The following is a 24349-nucleotide window of genomic DNA, read 5'->3' as shown; positions in this document are numbered from 1 at the left end:
TTCTCTGAATTACTTCATTTTGTGCAGGAGTTCTCTGAAAGCACGAATTTTTGGGGGGCATGCCTTACTGCCATTTTTAGTACGTCGTGGCGGCCGCTAGGAGGACCGGTACTAGCCATCGTCAAAAGGCACCAGTGATCATGCAAGGAAAAATCAGTGGAAGAAAGTGACTTACAATTCGAGGACTCCTTTGTGTGTCGGCACTCGGAACATGAGCTCTTCAAAGCATTGGGTGCTTCTGTCCTTGCGGCATATTGCCGTTCTTATGTCTCAAGCCCCTGAATATACACTGCTCTCATCGGCCGCCACAGAGGAAAAAAGTGGCCGTGGACGCAGTGGAGCGGCTTTAGTTGTGACCGAAGTCGAAGATGGTCATCGGGTCTTCGTTACAGTCACGACCCCTGTCTGCCTGAGGCAGCGCTGGTGACCATTGTGCCTTTACGTTTAGGGTAATATCTGAACTGGCTCGGCGAGCGGCAGCGTGCCCTTTTTGTGGACCAGCCGTTCCCCAGTTTTCTAGGTTAGGGAAAAATACCGCCGAACCAATCTACATAATCACGGATGTGAAAATGACGGTATCCTGCACCGTTTTCAGAAGGGGACACGCAGTGCGCGCAAGCTGAGACCCTGCAATTATCCCACACCAAGAACACCCTCTCGGACTCGACAGAAACGTGAAGATAGAAGAATGAACAGGAGACGCCCGGAAGAGAGGCGCACTTTGCTGTGGGCCTCACTCACAAAGGCCCTCTGCTCACTCATGACATTCGCCCAACTAAGCCACACGTTTCGCCAAATACCCATCGCTTTCTTGAGTACCTTGGAGGAGCCCCTATCGTTTGCCACCGCCGCTTGCACGAGTTTCTGCTTACACATGAAGCGTGTTTACGTGAATGCGGCGATATCGAATCGCATTGGTTCGTCAAATATGGAAAATTCGCTCTGACTTTGCGTTTACATGCATGTGCATTGGAGACTAGGGCCTCCATGTGTCATACCTTAGAGTTGTCGGATCGCATTTTCAGCGTCACCGGTTTCCGATAGCGGACAAATTGCTTGTGCCCGTTTCGGCGTCTATCGCGAAGTTCGTTAACGCGAGAATGTTGGGTAACGGTGTAGTTCGACTATATTCTGTTGCTTCTGTGGAAAAACCTCCGTTTCATTTCAACAGCCGAGCTGTTGTTGATAGCAGTAATGTGTGCGCGTCATCAGAAAACCTGGGTCTTACTCCGCCGTTGACCGCGCACGTGAGTACGCGCCTCGCGAGGTGCGCCCGGCGTCGTCCACGCTTGCGAGTGGAACTCGCAAAAAAAAATTACGCCCACCTCCCCTCGTGGGAACCCTGGTGTGATGCGACGCTGAAGGGGGTTCCATTGGCGTCGCATCAAGCAACCGTCGGGTACGGCAAGAGAACAAGCGCGGACGACCGTCGACTGAGAGACCGGCCGGAGCGCGGCACTCCGCTTCTATGCGCAGCGCGCCCGAAGGAGAGGAGACCGCGGAGAGAGAGAGAGTACTGCACATGCGCACAATGCGCAGCCGCGCGCAGCGCGACCGTAGATGTTGGGAGAGAGCGTTCGCTATCGGAGAGAGGAGAGGAGGCGAGCGGAGGAGAGACGCAGCTGTGCGGACGCGGACGACGGACGCACGCAGGACAGGGCCGCCGGCAAGAGATGCTCCTCAGCGTCGCATCTAAAACTAAAAACTAAGAAAACAGTTCCCGTGCGCCCTCGCGCCTCATGGGGTAGCGCAAGACAGCTCGCGCTATAGGCGCCAGATAGTTCTAGAATAGGGGGCCCCAACGCTGTGGGTGCCCCAAGTGGGTTGGGTAGCCGTACTGCGATGCGCGGAACCTAAGCCGTCCATGGGGTTTCGGTTTGCGTTTAGCGCTGATGCTACTTTTGGGAAATAGCGGACGCCCGAAATCTGGCCCCAGGAGAAGCTGCGTTCCTGAACGGAGGCCCTGGGCCACTCGGACGAAGATTCCCAGCGCCCACTGGTCCCCCGAGCACAAGCCGTGGTGGCGGCCCTTCGGGCAGCCATGGCGGCCTCTTAGGCCGGTGGTGTCAATAAAAATTTTTATCTCTCTCTCTCTCGCGTCGCCTCGCAGCCAGTGACACGGCACGTGACCACCGATGAAGTGAAAGCCGGGGCTCGTTTCCTGATCCACCCGATCAACTACGATGATCGCTTAGCTAAACTTGTAGATTCCGTGCGTCGTTCGCAAACAGTGGATAAAGCAGGAAATCGTGGAGCGTTTCTGCCCTTGGTGGTAATGGCCGCTGCAGACGCCGGCCTTGCACGGCACACTAAGCAGCTGGAACTGTCGCAGACCACGGTAGCAACAGCTCGTCGGCGCTCTTCCAAATCAATCTGATCGCTAAAAAGAAGAACCACATGCGAGAAAGTACATGTTAGTGTCGTGAAATTGTGCTAGGGATTGTTATAAGCGGTGATTTTAAAAGTGGCGATCAGGTATCTGCCACGATGCTAAGCCTACGCTGACCGCCCACGGAGGTTCGACGGCCCGACCCGGCACCGCGGTGCGTGGTGCGGCGATCGGCCGAAGGATGGTGCTACTTGCGCGGAAGAATCAAAACGGCCCACGGCAGATGTCTGTTACCGATCACTGAGATGGCAATTATTGCGAAAATAAAGTTCCACATGCCAGAAAGGGGACGATAGTGTGGCAAAAAGTTGTGTTAGGCATTGTCCTTCGCAGTTGTGAAGATAGCAGCGATCAAATATCCTCTACGACGCTAAGCCTAAGGTTCCCAACACCCGAGCCGGACTGAGGAACGCGAGCCGGTTGCGGGCTGTTGGCGAAGCCCCTCTTCTAAAACTCGCCGCGCGAGCGCATTGCGTTTACGTTGTCCTAACTTCTTGGGGGCCCCCAACGCCGGGCTACCCTATTCTTCGACATGGTAAAAGGCGCGCTAGACGGGCACACAAGAAAAGACAGTGACACGGGACGGGTACACAAGAAAAGACAGTGACACGGGACGAGCGCTCGTCCCGTGTCGCTGTCTTTTCTTGTGTACCCGTCTAGTGCGACTTTTACCATGACGAAGTCGTATCACTAACTAGCCCAAATTTCTGCGTTGAATACCCTATTCTGAAGCTGCCTGATAGGCAGGAAAATGTCGCGCGCGCCGAGGCGGGAACACGGGAAGTGGATGCCATATTTTTTCTTCCGTATTCCGGATGCCGCGCGCTCAAAACTGGCCGGGTAGTTCGAGAAGCACTCGCGGGAGGTGTGGCGGGTGCCTTTCCACAATTCCTCAGTTCTGCAAATGCGATACGACTGCCGCTACATGCGTTCGGAAAACAGCGTTTGCGTTCTCGATCGGCGCTGTTTAGCGCATCGGATGTGATTGATTGATTGTAGTGTTTAACGCGCCGACGCAACGTAGGCGATGAGGCGCGCCGTAGTGGAGGGCTCCGGATTAATTTTGACCACTTGGGGATCTTTAACGTGCGCCGAAATCTCGCACACACGGGCGTTTTTGCTTTTCGCCTCCATCAGAAAAGCGGCCGCCGCGGCCGGGAATCGAACCCGCGACCTCTTGCTCAGCAGCGCAACGCCTTAGCCACTGAGCCACCGCGGCGGGTGCGCATCGGATGTGACGCGTCCACCAAGTGAATTGTCCTGCTTACATGCGATGCGGTATCGCAATGCGGCAAATTAGATGCGATACGCAACTGTCGCATCCATGTGAACGCGCTTATGCAATGACCATATTTTCCTTTTCGGGCCTCCATCGTACCATACTTCACCCATAAACGGCCGGAAGTCCCTATTTTTTTCCACCGCCAATTAGTTCGGACCACTCCTTGCTTCGTCGTCCATACCATGACGAGTCCGTCTCCTCCGCTGAGAACTACTCAGCCGGGCAATTATTCTGCGTGTGGCGACATGTGGCACACAGTGGGACACAACGAGCGCCTTCGGCATTCCCTGCGCTGAGCTCACCCGAGGGCGCCATCGCTTTTGGGTCTGCACCCCTCCGCAATCATCCGGACTGGGGCGCTTCGTTTTGTGGGTTTGTGCAGCACCTGTGCTTAGGATAGGCAATCAGTTGTGAATGTTTCTAATAGTGGCACGTTTAAAGCACGTGCGCCTTTGTACACAGTCGACGTACGAGGCATAATAGGCAGCACGGCACCGGCCGGAAAAATATTAACCAACTTGTCAATAAGTACTGTAAATATAGGTCTGTAAATACCAGTCTGCCATGTATCAACGTGTAGCTCTGAGTGGTCCCTCCTCCTTTCGCAGATCATGGCCCCTAAGCGCAACCCGCGTTTCGTGTCGCCCGCCAAGATGCGCGCCTTCGATGGCTGGGCTGCCGTCACAACCTCCAAGCTGTGCGAGGACGTTCCCAGGTAAAAAGGGTCCGCTTGCGTGGTGGCACTCTTCGCGCGTCGTTCGGGTTGACACGCTCTCGCCGAACCACACCTCGTGACGACTGTTTCTATATGTGCGAATGCGGCGTTCGCGAAATAATGTTAAGAACGACATAGCAGCATAAACTAAGGCGACAGTGTGAACGCGCGCAGACAGCTCCCAGGAACCACGTTGGCCCATTCCCACGATTGTTTCACCGGCTACGGCGACGTCAGTGAGGTCAGTCTGTTGCATGAAGTTACCTGACCCGTGGCCTCCGCGATTTGCTGCCGGCGGCGCGCCGTTGCAACGGCGCGCCGCCGGCAGCGAATCGCGGAGGCCACGCCTGACCCAGCCTGGTATCCAACACGCGTGTGCAGGTGGCGCCACAGATTCTCCTCAATCAGAGTTCTGCGGGGCTGTTCTGCGCGAGTGCCATCGCGTTCACTCGTCACGCGACTCAGAGAGTTTTTCACTAACTCACCTAGAGTGGAATCTGGCGCTAGCGTCAACGTGATTGACGTGATTCGGCGAAGGCGCCCTACGCCTCCATGAGTGCCGCCATAGTGTGTAGTTCGGCCGGAAGTTCGGCGTGGCATGGCCGGCAACGACTTTGTGGCTACGCAAATTGAGTTTTTGTTTTAAAAATTGCTGCCAAAAGTGCCGTTGTTAACAAATTTTAGTTTGTATAAAATGCTGTGTTCCAGTGCTTAAATTAAGAACTGAATTTGAGGGTTAGAAAGAAAAACAGAACAAGAGTCCTGCATATGGCTCACGCCGCCATATACAGCGCGCGTTCCCGGATATATTTTTAAATTATTACATACTCCAAACTGGATGAGGTTTTATTTGGTTTCTTGTAATATTAAGCTGAAAAAAATTATTTAGATTGCCTTAAACTGTGTTCTTGCTTCCTCTCAATACAGTATTATTATCGTATGCTACGCGCCTTGGCAGGCGATGCAGATGCAACATAGAGATGCAAGAATGATGTAATCGCGTCGTATTGATTTGTTTTGTCCAAGCAGATATAAATAACCTAGAGGGGAAGCCTATTACCGCAAGTAAGTCTTCAAGCACGCGCGAAAGCATTATGAAATTTCATGAATGCGTTAAATCGCAAATAAATACTGGCTTGTCGAGTAGCTATGTATGTTGCCTCATTGCGCCTGGCCAAGGCAGTGCATGCTTCAAGGAGTAAGTAAACGCAGCGGCGGCGCCGAGCGATGCGAAAATCGTAACTGAACGTGTGCAGAAAACGGATAGTGTGGGCTAGCGTAGCTTATTTTGTGGCTGTAGTGCGGGCGGTGGCGGCGAGCGGTATGATGCGGTATATAACAGGCCGCTGGGACCCTCGCTCGCTTTTTGCTGGCCAGAAGCAGCCCACAAGCGAGCGGCAGCGGCGATACAGTGAACTGTAGCGACGAGCGACGACGACAGAGGACATTGGCAGCAGTGTATTAATTTTTTTTTTCGCTTGTCGCTGTCACCCAGTGCACTCTGCTGTTGTACCTTTTGAGTTACGTTTTCGGCGTCGCATGTCGCCGTCACTGCATGTGGTCACCCCTTCATCTTAAGAAACTCGCCGCTAACGCGAGCACATGCGTTAAGTGCTAATCACGCTGTTATTTAGACATATCTGTGATAGCCATTGAATGCCAGAAAGTGACATCTCGAAAACGGAAAAGCATACCGAAAACAGAACTAACAAGCACTTCCGAGCCGAGAAGCCTAATCCATAGCCCTCTGTACTAGCCACTTGCTGGCAATCCAATTCGCACACTACCCACAATTCCCATGTCGGCGTGCGATCGCAGCGACACTTTCCGCTCTAGGTAATATTGAGAAACTCTATGACGCGACTGACTTTGGTTAAACCGCTCGTAGTGTTCTAAAGTAGCGCCACCGTGGTAACAATCATTTGGGCGCTTACTCTGGGGCACGGGTTCAACTCTAACACGAACTTCAATGTAATTTAGCGGCGAAGCACCTTAAAGCCGAGGCTTGTCCGTCCGGCGTCCGGCGTCCGTGCTCACGGCACAACACCTTGTGAATCGAAACATCCATGAACAAAACGTTCACAAAAGGTTAACAAGAGCAAAATAAAAGGTTCACAAAAAGCACGGGGTGCTCCTGGAAAGCCGTGCAGCGCATGCGCGAGGATAGTTGGATTGGATTTAGATTGGGTTGGATTTAAATGGATTGGATTGGATTAAATGGGGTTGGATTGAATTTGAAATCGTTTTAGTAGCAGTAACCGCTCTCACGGGAGATTTACCGGAAGAACAATCCCCAGTGCTTCGCCCACTCATCATGATTAACTTCTTGGAGATGAGTGAATTTTTTTACTTACTATATGCCGGGCAATTGCGACAACAGCAACGTGGGTTTTTGGAGAATGGGGATCTTATAACGTCATTGAATTCGTGTTGGTCGAAAAAACGAATAGGCAAAAATAGAATGTGGTTGCAAAGAACACTGATATTCATCACATGCATTCGCCAGCATAGAAGCGGAACAAAGTGCCCCGAAGAATGTTTTCCCGCCTTTAAGACAGCAACCGGAGGGAGTGCTGTTTGAAATCACCTTGGAAAATTTTTGTTCATGTTCATTCAATTGATTTTTAAATGCAAAACACCACTAAAGTGGCGAATGGTTTTCGTCCAATACAACGTATGGCAGATGACGCACGGAAATAAATTTAGGGCAAACTGCTAGGCTAATTAAAATGCATAACGTGAAAATATATTACAGTGCAGTTGTGTTGAAAAGCGACGAAAGTTCCCACCAAAATTGTGTGCGCCTATCCTGTCCCGCCCACAATGAATCCGACGCGCCTGCTCCTTCGCTGGTGTAAATTTCTCGCTAGCTCTCAATCTCGCGCAGATATCTAAAAAAATATAGCAAAACGTGCCGTTAAGGCTACTCTATCCTTACGCCGAATTTCATTTATTTTGTCTTCACAATTGGTTGGCTCAAAGTGAACTTAACAAAATTTACATGGGCTGTCAATTCGTGGCTGTCTACGGAGGAAACTTCGTTACAGAAAAATATCGTCTCTTGTTTTATGGATACTGTCGAGAAACGAAGTATGTGAGAAATAATTAAGAAATATTTGAGCGGAAGAAAATTTTGCGCATGTGTGTTTATTCAATATGTAGTAAGCCACCACACAGAACTCGATATAGGTATCTACCAATACAGCTTTGCTGGTCTTTCACACTCACAGTAGCGGAAAGGCTCTAAGTTTTTACTTCTTCTTGTTCTTTTTTCATTTTCTTCATACAGTTATTTCTTTTTTCACCTCTGCAACCCCGAAACGAGCTAGCTTCGCGGAATAGGGATTTTTGTGCAAATAGAGGGCATTTCATCGGTTGGTGCTATGCTGTACTCTTCAAATAGTTCACAAGCATTAAAAGAACCGCATAAGGATACTTCTTAGGCGCTGTGTGTAGAATGACGCCGGCACAGAAAAGGACACGAGACGCAGTACACTACTCTATGTCCGCGTGCATTACCGCGGTGTACCAAGGAATGCATCCCTAACTTGCCCAAGCGCGTAGCTTCATCAGTGGACTAGCGAAGTATCGCGCTTAAAGCAGGAATAGTTTACTCAGTATAAATATTCGAACAAGATGCGTCATGCAAAGCTTTTTACAGCGTAGCTGTTATAGCTGTTATAGCTGTTTGTTAAGTCTGCTGTAGGTCGGCCGTCACACAGGAGGCCTCGCTGAAACTGGTGCATTGAGCCGCTAATAGAGGGCGCAGTGGTCTCTCCTCTCCCTCCCGCCAGCGGAGGGAGAGGAGAGGGCGCCTCCCGCCGCCGCTGCCGTTTTGCCGCCGATTCCTTCGCGCGTACCGTGGAATTGTGCGGCGACGGCGCCACCGTTTTCGGGCGAGCGGTTTAAACCACGGCTTCGCCGTTTCAGCAGGTTTCACACTGGGTGCGACTGGGTTTAATTTTTAGGTGCGAAGCACCTTAGGACCTCGCAGTGTCCGTCCGTTGGCGTCCGTGCGCACATCAGTATAAACCGAATATGTGTATGTCAGACCGCATAAAAGGTCGCAAAGCGCGGCAAAAAAAGCAAAAAAACCGTAACTGTCAACGCTCATTCGCGGAAAAAAGGTTAGAGACAGAGAAAGAGAGAGGGAGGGAGAGAAAGAAAGAGAGACGCACAGCACCGTGTAAAGCGAAACACCTGTGAACAAAAGGTTCACAAAAGGTTAACAAGAACAAAATAAAAGGTTCACAAAAGGTTAGAGAGAGAGAGAGATTCAGAAAAGGTTAGAGATGGATTGGAATGGAGTAAATTTAATTGTATCGGATTAGATTGGATTGGAATTGTATATACTGTACACACGCGTTGTCACTCATTTACTTGCGCGAGTGGGCGATACCACGAGTGATTTACGGTAAGAACGATCCCCAGTGCTGCCCCCATTCGTCATGACTCACTTCGGGGAGATACGTGAACTTTTTTTTTTTTTAAATACGGCGTGAAGGGATATTTGGTCGCGCTTATGCTTGCTACAATGAACGGTCCGTTGCTGCAGGGGTATATTCGACGAGAAAGGAACAATTGGGGAAGCGGCTGTGGCCACAATGCTGTGCACCTGCGTCAACCTACCCTACCGTTGCGGTCTTGGCGGCGGGTTCTTTGCGGTCTATTATTCCAGGTATGTGCCCAACGTAGTGCTGCCGAGTTATGAAATTTTCATATGCGCTTGTTCACGAGCGTGTCTTTAGGCCACCGTAAAAAATGCCAGGATGGCTCCTTGCCACCCCGTGAACGATTAACTGCTGCGGCACTGCTCTAGGGACACTTGGTGATGGGTCTTGACTTATAGCATTGCAGAACTACGTCGAGAGTACGCAGATACCTGGTTTGAAAAATGAGAAAAGAAACAGCCGCAATTGACCACAAGAAGCAAGTCACTGTCACCACCTACATGACTGTTCAAATGTTGTGACTTTGCTCAGATTAGTTTGGTATACGGCTGTAGTGTGGAGAATTTACGGAAAGTCCGTCGTCATTCATTTCTCCCTTACAATCAAACGCATTTTAGGAACTGTGTAGTAACTTGTCATCCACGCTATCGCCAGCCTAACCGCTTGTGTACCCGGTGTAAGAAGGAAAGGAGTTAAGCCTGGTTCTAGAAGACGAGACAAATAAGCGCGATTTCCTCGGGCCACCACTGAGCGGAAAGGAGAAATAAATCTGCGGGAAGGTTTACCCAGGCTGCACTGCACTTTGAAAGCGCTCCGAAATAGTTAGATTTGGGCAGTCACAAGTACTGCTTGCTTCGAGCGTCCACTTAGTGGACATAAACGTGAGTGATGACGGATCTTAAAAATCCAACTGCGCGCAAATTAACGAGGACGTGAACACACTGAAGACACCACAAGCGCAGTTAATTTTTTCCACCGTCAATTTTTTCAGTCAATTTTTTCCACCAATTCTTTCCACCGCATTCCAACACTCAATTCCAATTACAACCGCATTTCCAACAGTCAATTTTTTCCACCGCATCATTCACTCTTCGTGTCGCTTGTAATATGCTATGTAACACTAGCTAAGCCTTCAACTACAAGAAGCAATCATCGCTTGAATGCTTCCCCTTACCGCCCACGCACTGACACATTTAAATTTAGGCTTTTTCCGCGAACAATATTTTTGTGTGTGCTCGTCGATGTCCCCGTGCAAGTGCGCGGGGTACTTACTCTATGATGTATAAAACATGCGTGAAAATGTGGTATAAATACGCATACCTTGTTTATTGTTGCTCGACCATGTGTTTACTTTTTTGTTCACTTTGTTTTTATGTACGACTGCTGTACACCCACGCATGCACAGAAACGTTGTACATTCTCCCCACTCCTGCTATATACCCACAGGGGCTGCAGTATGTTAAAATAAATAAATAAATAAATAAATAAATAAATAAATAAATAAATAAATAAGTAAATAAATAAATAAATAAATAAATAAATAAATAAATAAATAAATAAATAAAAGTCCCCAGCCAAACAGAACGCAAGGGAGAGCTGTTCTGCACCGCTCTGAATAACGTCGAGTCTGTATCATATATTGCGTACATACAACAAATACAGCTGAAAAAATTCCTTCTTATAACCTTAATCTTCTCACACGCGGCAAAGATGCGGCGAGATGAGATGAGGTAAGGTAAGGCAAAGATGAGCTGAGGTCTTCTGTGTGAGTGAGGTCGGCGGGAAACTTAAGCCTGAGACGTTGAGTGTGGGCTTCTGGTTGCAAGGTTACAGCGATGTCCAACATTCAGCCCCTTACTTCTCCGCGCGCACATTTTTTAATATATGCCTAGTACTGTAGCACGTGTAAAATGACACACGTGTCTCTAAAAATTTGTTTCTGAATATCTGTCGGAAAGTTTGCTGTATTTATCTACGGTACTGTAATCACCTATTCATTCTTCCAACGGTAACCGGGGAGGATCTCAATGCACTGTGCAGTGAAAAAAATATGAACTTGCCGATTGTAAGCGGGAAGACTGTTCATTAAAGATGACGCCAATTGACGGTGGATTGCTTGTGCGTGGCAACAGTGTAGACAGGCACATGAACTCTTAAGACCCGGTGCTATACAAGCGAATCTATGTTCGGAAATAGCCACCATTATCAGGCACATGAGCAAAGCGTTCTGCTATATGCGAGTAATATGTTTCAGATCAGTCTGAGGACCATCTAAACAGGTTGCCATTCCTGATTCTTGATAAGCGTTAAATTCAATATTATTCAGCTGGAATTTTTTTACCTTTACGAAGTGTACAATGCATTTGAAGAAAATGCTTAATATAGTATTTTGCACTTTTTTATTGCTCTATGTTGCCACAGGGCATCAAAGAAATGGGGTAGGAGGAGGGATAAACTTTCATTGTGCACACGAGGATGTGCTCAGCCTCCTAAGTCCAGGAGGCCGCGAGTCCCAGCTGCGTCCAGAGCGCGTTGCACCAGGGCTTGCTCTCGCTCTGATGCTGAGCTTGTCAGCTCGGCCTCCCACTGCTCAGGGTTGGGGGATGGGATGGGGTTGGGGTGGTGAGGACAAGAGAAAACAAGGTGGTATGTGGTGAGAGGTGTGTGACAGTACGGGTAGTTGCAGGGGAAAAGGGAAGGCGAGATGTGGTGTAGGATGGGGCGCCTAAAGAAGGTTTCAGTTTGCAGGCCGCGGCAAAGGGCGGCGTGGTGTGTTGGGACTCGTGGGGGGGGTATATTCTTCGTGTGTGTCTGCAGGTTAAGAACAGAAGGTGGAATCAATCTTTGAGGTTGCGAGTGCCCGGCAGTGCAGATCGCGGGCTGCCGCATGAGCCGCTTCATTCCCAACCAGGTCGGCATGGCCAGGAGTCCAGACAATGGTCACTTCTAGGTCCGGAGGCAGGCAGCGTAGCATGGGTAAGGATTGCTGTGGGGCGAGGCCGGCCTGGTAAAGGCGGCAGCTTGTTGAAAGAATGTATATTAAAGAATGTTCATTTCGTTGGTTAGTTTGTAGGCGGTATCAAGTTTTAAGTCTAAGTCGCTCTACACAAGCGCACAAGCCACGCTTCGCTTACTGGTACGCCAGTAGAAATATCTAAGGCCGTTTGAAGGCGATGGAAGAGTCAACGAAGTGAATCCAGGCATCAAGGAATTAAAATCAACCGAAACTTTTATCTTACCGCGTAAAAAAAAGGTTCGGGAAGCGACTTTTGCCCTGGGTTAACAAGCACAGCAGTCAGCAGCGCGACCACACATCTGCGAACGCTTTTGAGGCTAAGGAATGCAGTCGCTAGACATGACATATTGTTTGAATTTGGGGGACGCCTACTGTCATCGCCTCCTGTATTTTATAATGCCAAACGCATCGCGTGCTTCCCAATGGGAGTGACTGGTACGCCTGCAGTGCCTAGATTTCGCAACGTGGGGCCCCGAGCTCAACCGGGATCACGCAACCGTAACTAACTTCGAGAGTGGCTTGTGCCTGGTTGGCAAGGCAACCTATGTTTGAGATCACCGAAGGAGAGGGCGCCCCCGCCAGCGTCAGAAAATTCAGGCTCGCGGCGGAGCACGTTTTGTCAACGTTGCCGCTTTCCACCACGCGTCGCGCCGGGATGAACCGGTCACGTGACTAAAGCGCTGGGAAGGCTACAGATTGGGGGAGAGTGGCTGGAGTAGAAGGAGAGGGCTCGGTTGGCCGATCCGGGCTGATGCGTTTGGCATTGTAAAAATACAGGAGGAGATGCTACTGCACGAGCACGATTCTAGAAATACTCTTCTAAGCTGGTTGAAATGTATAAACTAAATCAAAATGTAAACTGGCTATACACTAAATAATTCATATTTCTGGAGCAACAGGTATATTGTTTGGCAATTAGGAAGTTCAAATACCCGATAGTGCATGTTTTTTAAGGTGATTTATTTGTTTTTAATATTTCCTACACGAAATTCACCATTTTTGTGCTGCAACGTTCATTGCTCCACGAGCGAGTTCGTAGAAAGCGTGCAGACTGACACTGACGCACTGGCGAGTTCTCGTTGGCGTGGAGTTACCATAAGCACCGACTGCTTGCGGGTGCAGTCCGGAATTCGCCGACCCTTGGCCTGTTGCGGAATCGCCTCTTACGATAGAGGCACGAGCCAGGCAAGCTCCAATGGTGGGGAAAGGGGCATCACATTTGGGGGTCTGAGGTGACGTGGAGGGCGTTCATCCACTGCGTACGCCTCGGCTAGTGATTGTTGCGATTCCAAGCCGTGCTGGTAGGCTTATCTGAGCCATTTCACAGCCGGAAACCTGGTGGAAGCGCGGTATGCCTATTACGGCGATATCGAGAATGCCCAGCCAACAATAACGTCGGATGCCAAGCATGTTGTTTCAAAGAACCGAAACCTAGACTGTTTTGAATTCTAATCTAGGGAATCGTTCAGTCACGTAGGACCTTGTATTGACGTCGCTGCAGTTAGTTGGTGCGGCCGCAGGAAACCACGTATGGTATATTTTCATTCTTCTTAAAAATTCTTCTTTTTTCATCTTTCAGGCTTTATAAAATAAATACCGCCTCATCGACCGGAAAAGCCATGAGATGTGTGTTTATTTATGCCGGTATACGCAGTGCAAGCAAAAACAGGAGCTTGGCAAATTCACTTCAGTGTCCTTTTAAAAGCATTAATCGCCCCATTACACGTCAGTCCGGAATAAGCGTTGATCATACGGAGGTACGAAAGACAGCTGATGGCATACAGCGTAAAAAGACAAATTATGCTCGGACGTGGAACTTTTTCTGGGGATTTTAATAAACAGTGTTATTCAATCGCTTTGAATTGGGAATTCGGTACATTTAGGTATGGCAGGGAGTCGAACCCGGGACTCTGTGGTGCTAACGAGCGCTGTAAACCTGTGCTACAGCTGCTGCCGTTTCTGGCTGACTAAAGGCATGCCTAGGGCGTGCTGCATTGCGCAGGAAACGGAGCAGAGAATCAGTGAAAAGGACAGGGTGCCCGTGACAACACGCGGCGATAATGGTTGCACCAAATAGCGGCCAAAAACGTTAGATTCCGTGGGAACAGCGGCGCAGTGTCCCTAGTATGCCTATCGAAGTAATTCTCGCCGTACTTCGTGAAGAACACTGCTTCTAGGGAAATGTACCACCAGTTTCTATGACAGCGAAGCGTGGTCGACCGCGCAAGTACACCAGCAAGGGCTAAACGCGACAAACAAAAAAATGCAGCAATCAGAGCACAAAGGTGATGGAAAGCGACGAAAGATGCGACATAGCACCGAAGAAGTCCTAGATAACTTTCGCATGAGAAAGCCACACAGTATGGGCATCCAAAGCTCGTAACTCAACTGTAGTGGGGGTAGGAATTTTTATCGCCGCACCATGCGCTTCTGAATGCAGCAGGCTTGGCGACACTTCCTTGCGCTCAGCGTCCGTGTATTAGTACCGGGTATAAAAATTCACAGCACGCATTTTTCTGCCAGGTGCCAAGTACAGCTTGATTAAAGGAATAGGGGTGCCCTCATTGCGAATCTTTCTAGCGCAGTCCCATTTAAATGTGCACTTTGTAGGCGTTATACTTGGTTCAAGAGGTGGAAAGCCAGCAGTACAGAAAGAAAAAAAGTGGGCTGCGCGGGTAGAAGTAACTCACTGAGCGAATTGGGAATAACTGGTAGCCTATCAGGTTGCGGAAGTCAGTGATGAATACACTAGCGAAGAGACAAGATGGACGGAGGAAAATACCTAAAAGAGCCTGAATAAAATAATAAAATAATTAAGATACAATATGGAAGAACTGGGGTAATTGGGGACGCCGGAGCACTACGTACGCTTGCTAGAAGGCTACGCCTGGCTTCCGGTCGACAGCCTAAATCAACCGTAAAACTCTGACCTCTCCCCCTAATCCACTGCAAATTTCAAATTTCGGCGTCGTTCTGGTAAAGCGCCCCCCTCCATCTCGACTCTGCGCCCTGAAATCCACCGCACGCAGGCAACACTGGCGTGCCCCGTCCGGTCTATAATGAAATCCAATCCAATCCTGGTTAGCAGCCGATAGCCCGATCTCTACGCGCCATTTCTCGTTTTTCTTGTGGCGGTGTCGGTTTCTTTTGGCGGCAGCATATGCTCGATTCTGTGGCCGAGGCGTGGGTCGCTGTACCCAAGGATACTGTGACACGGTTCTGTGACAGGGGCTGTGGTATAATCAACGCACTGTTTCACTCGGAGGAAGAACGGCCTGCATTGTGGACTGGCAGATGTTGGAGCCAGCGCCCCACGAGACCCGGGCGGACTGCAAGAAAAATGCTGCGAACGTTTCTTCTGGACTGCCTCAGAAGAGTTTCAGTGGTTTTTAGAGTGATGACTAACATTCTTTGGCGAAATGTTAGGTGGATCAGCATTATCCTTTTTTTCTGGCGGGGATTGTTGTCTCCGCCATCTTGAATTTTGGTGTCGTTCCGGGATAGTGCCCTTCTCCACTTGGCCGGTGATCTCGACTTGACTTGCTGGTAATTTTTGCTTAGAGTAGGTTGTAACTTACCCGGTTACACGCAGATATCATGCGGCACACCGAACGAACTCTGAAAATGTCTGGAGCAGCCCTTAGCACTTGTGATAATTGCTTTGTAGCAAGGAAAGGCCTGCAAGTGCCAGAAGGCGGCAAGCGCCGCCACAACAAAATGTGCAAAATTGATGTCGATACATTATAACAATTAATAAGAAAACAGTTTGAAAATGTAGAGCGTAACAACGTATGCAGAAATATTCGCATAAAAAGAAGAGGGAATGTAAACTCAACGACAAACCATGCAGGCGAAACAGCTGTATTTGCATCATCGACACTTTCACACATATTTTGGTCAGTATATTGTGCTAGCGAAAGATGATGACTAGGAACGAAGCACACTGGACGCTTGCTATACTGTGTCTCGCTATAGAAAGCGTATTGTGCGCGCCCTTCTACGGCCTCCTCTTTTTTTGCCAGTGAAATGTACTCAGTAAATAACTAGCGCAGCTTTTGCGAGTCCTTGACTATTTTGTTCAGTCTAGACGACTACATAGTGCGTGTTTGTGGCTCAGCATCGCATGCTAGCCATGCCTGATTATTCGGGTAGTGCTCTGCGAACGGGTGATCCTTCAACGTTTGAGATTACAGCATCTTGTGGGCAGCAGTCGTTGATTTCGACGTGGCTCTCGAGTATACTGCTCAACACTTGCTCCTGCTGCTTGCAGGCGAGACAAGGCTGCCAAGGCAATCATAGCAAGGGTGGTGGCACCGCAGAAAGCCAGATTCGACATGTTTGACCAGGATGTCAACGGTTCACTCCTTGGTGAGTCGCAGCGCGGAGCCGGGCCTGGGCTCGTCTTTCCGCCAGCCTTTTCAGCGAGCGGAACGGGCCCATGGTGTTTCTAGCAGATAGAAAACCCATTGCTGAGTAAATGAAGCATTTGCGAGCTAGCAAAAAGTTCTGTTTCTCCAGCCACGAAAACATAAATGGCATTTGGTTATGACCTTACAAATAGGACGAAAAATTGCGCAGGCAAAATTACTTTTCCTGTCAGGCGATTAAAAATAAAACTTTCCCACATCATCACCTTCACCCCATAATCATCGGGATATTTGAAGGGAGTAGAGGGGGTATGCGTTTGGGCCAGACACGACTTTGAGGTTAGAGAAAGTATTCCTGCAGTTAGTGCAACGAAGGGGCAAAAGCACTTGCGAAGGGCGACCCATTTCCGCACGAGAGTCCCCCACCCCTCCAAAAGCCGTTTTGTAGCCTTCGAGCGCGTTCCTCACGGTGGGCGGAACGGTTTCCAGAGCGGGAATGGCGTGCGCAGACGCGTCGCTCTCCGCAAGTGTGTTTTGCCCTTAATTAAAGGAACCATGAAGACGAAATACAAGTTGGGTTTATTAAAAAAACTGCTTAGTCACAGTAACAGTGATACCAATATCATCGCAATCTTCGAACAAATAACGGAGATATTAAAGAAAGCGTGTGAAGCAGTCGCGACCCCCTAGCTAATTTCCCCCAACTTTTCAATGACGTCACAGAACCTTGTTTGTGCCATTAGCGGCCGCCTAACTCACGTGTCGCGAGGACCCATGACTGGACGCTTGTAATGGGGCCTCTAGTTCCATTTGACCACATCACTTGAATGATAACGTGCAGTTAACGCACTGAAAATTATGTTTTAATGTTGGCCCGTATGACGTCATTTGTGCTCATAACACGTCACTGTGGCGCAAAATTTGAAAGTTTTTAAATATTCCTTGCTTTCTTTCGTTAAAAAAACATCTTTTGTGGCTGTAATGGAGCTGAGTGGGATACTGAATCCTAGTTCTTTCGAATTAAATGCAGTTGTCTTTTCTCTTCATGGCTCCTTTAAGTCGTAGCAGAAACAGTGCGAGTTTGGGGAGCACCGTGTTATTTCTTTGGCCAGGTCAGCGGTTTGTTAATGTATAAACTGTTCTATCAGACGAAGGGGAAACTAAGCCTTGCACCCAGCTGACGCAACGTGCGCGAAGGTCTTCTCCCTGTGATGTGTGAGCGCGTGTAACGGCATGAACGCAAGAGCTATCACTGAGCTCCGACGAGTTTGCCAATATCTTGTGTGAGTATTTTTTAAGTTCAAGTTTAATAATTCAGATTTGGTTCTTGTACCTTAATTTCGGAGCATGATAGGTTTCTGTCAGTTTGTCGAGATGAACTGTTTCGGGGTACCTTCTTTGGAGGATTGGCAACAATTAGACCAAATAAATCAGACGTGTTCCTTCGAGAGTATGAGTTCTTCAATACAGGTTGCCTCCGCAATGTACGCGAGAATGGAATTAGTCTTACTCACTGGTTCCTGAGAGCCCTCGGGGCCTTGGTTACTGAGTTTAATTTTTAGCGTAACGGCCGGAGATTTTTCAATGATGCATCAGGCTGGCTCTAGTTTCCTTCTCGCATGCCGCATGCGTCGTTGGGGAAAAAGCAATTCTGATGGAGGCAAAAAGCAAAAACGCCCGTGTGTACGAGATTTCGGTGCACGTTAAAGATCCCCAGGTGGTCAAAATTAATCCGCGTACTTCCACTACGGCGAGCCTTATCGCCTGCGTTGCTTCGGCGCGTCAAACTCTAAATAAATCAATCAGAAAAAGCAATTAAAAGGCTAGACTTTGTAAACATCGTTTGAGATCATTGGCACACTTGCTTGCCGCACTCGAGAGAGGTTGTAGCGGTTGGAATTCACCAGGAGTTCAATACAAGGTGGCACTTTGCCTGTGCCGCGAGTGGCATTATGTTGTTCGAAGTCACCAGTTCTTGCCGTCACATTGGTGTATCCACAGCTCAAGGCGCTATGCGGGCCGACCTCAGTGATTTTCACAGCGACCTCAACTGTGCTGTGTCAGCTTTCCCTTCCGAAGAGTTGGGCTTATATCCAAACCACGATGGTAAGATTAAAATGAAGGCGTGAAACAGCAAACAATTCCATTGCTGCCAAACGCAACGTGCTCTGCCCCGATGTCAAAGCTTTTCACGAAGCCTTTCGGTTTGATCGGCAGCGCTGTCGAACACCTGCACACCAAATTATTCCGAAGCAGAGCAGCTTTGACGTAGGCGGCTTCTAAAACCGAGGTCTTGTTTATACGCTCAAGTTGGCGGGGAAAGTGTCGCTGGGAGATGGAAGTACTTACCCATCCTTAGAATTAAAGTTAGGAAGTACAGAAACTTCCCGCTCGCTCTACTTAAAACCGCATATATTACACGTGTCAACATTGGGGCTCTTCGATTTACAGTCTCGGGCTCACCGCGGACTCCCCGAGGAGCAATCAGGCATTCGATTTTCCCATGTATCCCTATGGATTCGGGGAATCCTCGGACTACCCGCGGGCTATCCGCGGTGAGTCCGAGAATGTAAATCGAAGAGCCCCATTAACAGCCAGTGGTAGATTACTGTGGTGTGCCATTCCGCTTGCTGCCCGTAAGGCTGGAGTATATCACGGCTGTTGTATAGTTTGTATAAACGTTGCTTTTGGCAATTCAACCTTCCATCTAGCTCTAATACGCGAATTCAGTTAAAAAAACTGAAGAAAAAGATTCACAGGTCACTTAAATGTTCTTACACGTGCATTAAGGCGCAAGCCGGATGTACTACAACGACGACGGCAATCTTTTATATAACACGTCAACACAGCAGCCACGCTGTTTTACCGCCCTTACCTATGCTAATTAATCTCAATTAATTGTAATACTGCTACCCCACCCTAATCCTGTCTAATCACCATGAACTGGCCAACCTCTAGGTCGGCTCCTCACTTTTTATATTTCCTCGTGTCGACGGGTCGACCAGAACATGGGTAAATAAAGCAGAAGGAAGTGTACACACCCCATGTGAATTCCATAATTATTGCTAGATACAAATATAAATTCATCCTTTGGGCGTTAAGAAGGTGCACATGTTCACCCGAGATCTGTGACTGGGTGGTGGGGGGCTTTTCAATAATTAAGAGTATTTATAGGTATGTCAGCGGTATTAACCTTTTCACTGTTAGGGGTTTCTCGCCATGACGCACCCCTAGTGTCGGATTGGTTTCCGGAATATCAGGGAAGGAACGTAGTGATTTGACTATGGTAGCGTCTGGAACGTAACGCGTCGAAAGGAAAGATCGTCGGTGAGAAATTGCCTTTCCAGATATTTTCAGTTTGTCGTGCACACTTCCGGGACGATGAGCCATCGTTTCAACATCAGAATCTGATGCTGTGGAGCTCACACCTCTTCCTAGGATGAGAAACTCTCAGAGTGCAAATTCGAGCTCAGGTCGTATTCGACTTGGAATCGAAGAACCATCGCTCCTGTCCGCAGTCAAAGCCCCCTCACGGTCAGCCATCCGAAAGTAATGGCACGCATAGAGGGAGCACTTTCAGCAGCCCCACAACGCGCAGAAATGGTGCTTTCTGAAATCATGGTGGCAGATAGAGATAAAAAGGGGATACAACCTTAATACAACCACCTCATGTGCTGCTGAAACACGAGGTTGTTGCTGACCCGAGGTGCGCACTGGGATAACCTGGCCCGCCGTAGCAGACACAGGAACAGAAATAAAAAACAACCTTAGAAAACCGTGGTGGATGGCACAACACTTGCACCCATAATTGCAAGCGTGCCACGTGGTCACTCATCCCGCCAGATGTACAGCGCACGGAGTGACCCCCAAGCAACGAAAGCTCGGCGTGGTCGCTCTGAACTTTGTGAAAATACAAGCTACTAGACAGATTCGACAGATAGCACAAACACTGCAGGTGCGCCAACTTTGTGCCATAGCACCAATTTTTGAACGCACAACAGAAAACGCACCGGTATGTCAGTGTCACTGTGGAGGGGAAATTCGAAGAAAAACCAGTACATCAGTGACAGTGAAAGGGTTAAAGCGGTCGAATGCAGCAAATTTAATTTCAGGGTTTATGCTTGTCGGCTATGAAGAAAGCTACCGCGGTGAGTAACTTGAGCTGACTACTCTGTAACGTGCACTCGAATGTTAAAAACACACAAGCGTTTTGCATATGTTTGCACACAGAACATTCATACCTTTGGGAAATAATGCAGGTTTTTTCTACTATATTCATCATAATATTGCCCCCAACCACGCCATTTAATTGTTTACAAAATGTTTTGTTACAAGCACCTGGCCACACCCTGCAATCTTACCCTTTTTCAAGGGAGCCGTTTTTTCCCCTTTTTCCATGTCTGCTGCACCAGCAGTCTTGTTTGATATGGAAAGGGTGTTGCTTTGCGATCCCTATCCTAGCTTTTCCCGTTTTTTTTAAAATGTTCGCGATCTAAATGAATGAGTGCAAAAAAAGCCCTGCGGCATTCAATTCGCCAACGCTCATCCGTGCACGTCCCTTTGCTAACTCCTTCGAGGTTTGTGTTTTTTTATCTTCACTGCGGAGCACAATTTTGCTCCGATAATCTATATTTTTACAAAAACCCTGCATTATCCGTGGCTACATAACAATATTCCAAACAAATCTGATACACAAACCAGAACCCCCCACAGCTCTTTCTTCAATTGCCGAGTACCCTTCTACAATTAGGACCATCGTTATATTTGCTAGAGTACATAGCTGTTCGGGTGGGGGAGGGGGGTACGATGGCCAGTGAGACTCATTACACTACAAGAAACAAAGTGGCAAAAAGGCACGCTATACACCCTTTTCACTGATAGGCACAAATTGCATCTAGGGCATTGAAGTGAATTCACCTAAATTCTATTTCTGTGTGCATGAAACTGTTTCACTCATGTAATGTAATCCATAATATGACTTTTGAGTAGAAGTCTAAAGATCTAGTTCATCTGTAATAGGCGGTAGAAGAAAAATCCCCACACACTGTCTGTGGCCACCACGCAACTACCACAGTGAACAAGGCTGACAAAGTCGTTATTAATTATTTCATGGAGCAAGGACGCAGCCCTGATTCGACTAAAAAATAAGAAAGGCATCAGGAACTTTATCACCCTCATCTGTTCTTTATTTTTGTCCCATCTCTGCAAAGTTCTTATGTCTTAATATCACTAAGGTACCACAAGGATGCCACAATGGTTTTCCATGTTTTCATGTTCTCTCAGCCTTGAAAATCGAGATTTTCATGCATTTCACAGACGTAATGAACTCCACTTACAGGTCGTGCAGGATAGATAGAAACAGGAGGCAGCCAATTCTTCTTGTAGCTCACAACGTACATCCTCCATGTAAAACACCTGGCCCTGTAAAAAATGAAAATCAAGAAGTAAACAAGCCGGAAAATTGCGATATAACGCCGTGAAATACTCGCTCTGACCGGACATGGCACAATTTCTTTTTTGGTAGGTGCAAGAAAGGCACCTTCCGTTCTTTCAGGCTAAAAAATAGTGAGGCTTTCAGCCATACTTTGAAGGAACAGAAGCAACCCTACATGGAATTAACTAAATTAAACTAAATTAAAATAAACTAAACTAAACTAAATAAAATTAAATTAAACTAAGCTTATTAAATATCCATAAGTGGTAGAAATCTGTGGCTCCAGATTTCAACTCTACAAGCATATTCTCTGGTCTAGAAACGTGCGAAACGTGGTTAAGGCTTTTGAAGGAGCCATGAAGAGAAAACACAAGTTTGGTTAATTCAAAGGATTGCGTTGCGAGAATCATACTGACACCATTTTTAACGTAAACTCCGCTGAAATAAGCTACAAATTAGGAACAAAGGGAATGGCCATGCGACCCACTAGCTGATTTCGCGCAACAGAACCTATGTCATCCCAGCCAGCTCTGCAGTTGACGGAAGGCGGCAAAAGCAAACGCGATTTAGGCAGAGCCTATAAGCTTGCCGAATGAGCTATTTGGGCTTAAATATAGGGTACATTCTTTTTACAGCAGCAAGAATGGTGGGACAAACAGTAGAAGTTAGGAAAGCACACGTAAACATAGAAGTGCCGATGCGTACTGCTGTTGGTATTGCGCGCACGATGCTTGGTTTAGCTGCACAGGACTGCGGGGCTTTGGGGTTGTCTCAGACAACACTGGCCGATTGACTCAAGCAACGGTGTCTCACGTGACCATATTTGTAGAGCGAGCACTATGTTTCACGAAACGATTATTTTCTCGCTGAACAAAAACAAGCCAGGTTTAAATACGGTCAAAAACAAACCAAAATCAGAAAGCGGCTTGCCACGGTATGGTGGCACCATCTAGGTTCACTAACGCTAAACAAGGCTTCCCATTCGGCTGCAGAGGGGTCGCTTCCTGTGATGTCATTGCAGACCACGAAAACGCACGATTTAGCGGGAAAATCAAAATTTTAATTTCAATTAATTTCTCAGTGAATAAAGCATCGCTCGCATTCGGACAAGTGCTGGGGGCACTATAACACAGGAAATTTATCGAATAACACAAACTTGTATTTTGTCTTCATGGCTTTTTTAACATTGTCTCAGAGGCACATGGTGAACGTCTCAGCGTGCCAATACCACCAAGGGTAGGCAAGTTGAAATGCTGACGAAACGAAAAACCCGGATGGCGAAGGAGCACATAGGCAACCCCACACCGTATTTTTTCTTTTTCGCACCGTGATTGTACCCCCATCACACGCATATTTGTAAGAATCAACAAGTTGGAACAATGCCAGCTACAAATAACGTCACACCACACAAGCATTTCTGTCTGATCATGACGATGCTGGATGAGCTTAGGAAGGTGGAAAAACTTCTTGCATTTAAACAGTGAAAGCTGCCCTGTGATTGCACCAGCAATGCAGGCTGGAACAGCATGTTTTCAAGCTGCGACGTGCAATCACGCATCAGGTCAAATGTTCACTGCCTAAAGAACGTGTGCATGTGGTAGTACATATAAAGTTGCTAGCAATGCTTAAATGTTGAAAAGTCAACGTATATGCAACTCTCACGTATTATAACTACAAATGTAATGCAGCCTCCTTGCATTTATTTGCCCATAAACGAAAATTACCTGTTTGAACAATGCTAAGCTGCCTGTCCTGTAAAAAAATACACTGTGGGTCAACTGCCTCCTCAAAAAAAAAAAAAATCGGGGAGTGGGCGCTTGTTCTACAACCATTAACGCAGTTTTCGTTTTTTTCATGCAACAAGCTTTAGCGGTCGAATCCACCCAAGCCAAGCGGCGCCCGCTGGGCCGTCAGCATAACATCTTCGTTGCCGGCAATGGCAAGTGGGTCGATCACTCACACAGCATACTGGCCGCCGCTCCTGGAAAACCATTCATGTGACTTAGTAAGGTTGACGTCTGGGCTAGTTGGTTCAACCAACGCCGCCTGTATAAACATTGCCTAACGCGTGAGCGAAAAACGGCCAAACAGCCGCTCTCCTGTTACTCTCTCCTACCCTTCCCCGCTCCGTGCCTTCCAGCGTGCTTTCGTGTCCGCCAGCCAGCACCGCTTCTCGGAAACTATGCAAAATAGTGGAAAGTTTGTTTAGCGTTCCCGAGGCGGCGCTCCTACGCCTTCTTGTTTTTCACCATGCCTGTCTGTCTTGGTCTGTCACTGATAAAACTTCGTTTGTCACGAAGCAAAATCCCTTGCGCTGCCGCAGGCTGATGCCGGCTTTGCGCGCTTATCTACTCGGACCACAGGCCCTGAAATTTTCTGAGTGGGGCATCCCACCTCTATCCCCTCCGCATTTAGGTATTGTTTTGACCCCGCTGTTCGCACTCCGCATCGGTAAGCACTTCTAAAATTCTGGACTGTACTGTAGAAGCACCCGGACAGCGTGGCGGGATCCCAGCTGCTTATCCTTTTCTTTCCTATCATTTTCTGAAGTTTACAAGCACGTGGTATTATTGGAAAGTAATCGTAGAAGTGAGCGCCTGAACGAAAAACGTGCACGCAATTTTTTCTTCTCTAAATACTTCAGAAAGAAAAATATCAGTAAAATACTGGCTGCCCCATCCGAAAATATCGTTTT

The 24349-nt window shown here is 48.0% G+C and overlaps 1 protein-coding gene across 1 annotated transcript; it reads left to right on the top strand.

Moving 5' to 3' along the window:
* Positions 1 to 4284: 4284 nt before the first annotated feature.
* LOC144165229 (glutathione hydrolase 1 proenzyme-like) lies at positions 4285 to 16351 on the top strand. The gene is made up of 3 exons (XM_077695347.1): positions 4285 to 4386; positions 8942 to 9064; positions 16124 to 16351. The coding sequence occupies exons 1-3, from the start codon at positions 4325 to 4327 to the stop codon at positions 16302 to 16304; spliced, it is 366 nt and encodes a 121-aa protein (XP_077551473.1). The 5' UTR covers positions 4285 to 4324; the 3' UTR covers positions 16305 to 16351.
* Positions 16352 to 24349: the final 7998 nt, after the last annotated feature.

The sequence above is a fragment of the Haemaphysalis longicornis genome, unplaced genomic scaffold, assembly GCF_048455015.1.
Source record: "Haemaphysalis longicornis isolate Haplotype H1 unplaced genomic scaffold, Haemaphysalis longicornis Haplotype H1 scaffold_14, whole genome shotgun sequence".
In the NCBI taxonomy this organism is placed as follows: Eukaryota; Metazoa; Arthropoda; class Arachnida; order Ixodida; family Ixodidae; genus Haemaphysalis; species Haemaphysalis longicornis.
Note: the sequence above shows the minus strand (reverse complement) of the source record. Positions and strands in the feature narration are given on the sequence as shown.

Excerpts from the sequence above, each read along its gene's own strand:
- LOC144165229 (XM_077695347.1), top strand. The coding sequence starts at position 4,325 with ATGCGCGCCTTCGATGGCTGGGCTGCCGTCACAACCTCCAAGCTGTGC. Across the intron at positions 4,387-8,941 it reads CTGTGCGAGGACGTTCCCAG|GGGTATATTCGACGAGAAAG; the intron begins GTAAAAAGGGTC and ends CCGTTGCTGCAG. Across the intron at positions 9,065-16,123 it reads TTTGCGGTCTATTATTCCAG|GCGAGACAAGGCTGCCAAGG; the intron begins GTATGTGCCCAA and ends TGCTGCTTGCAG.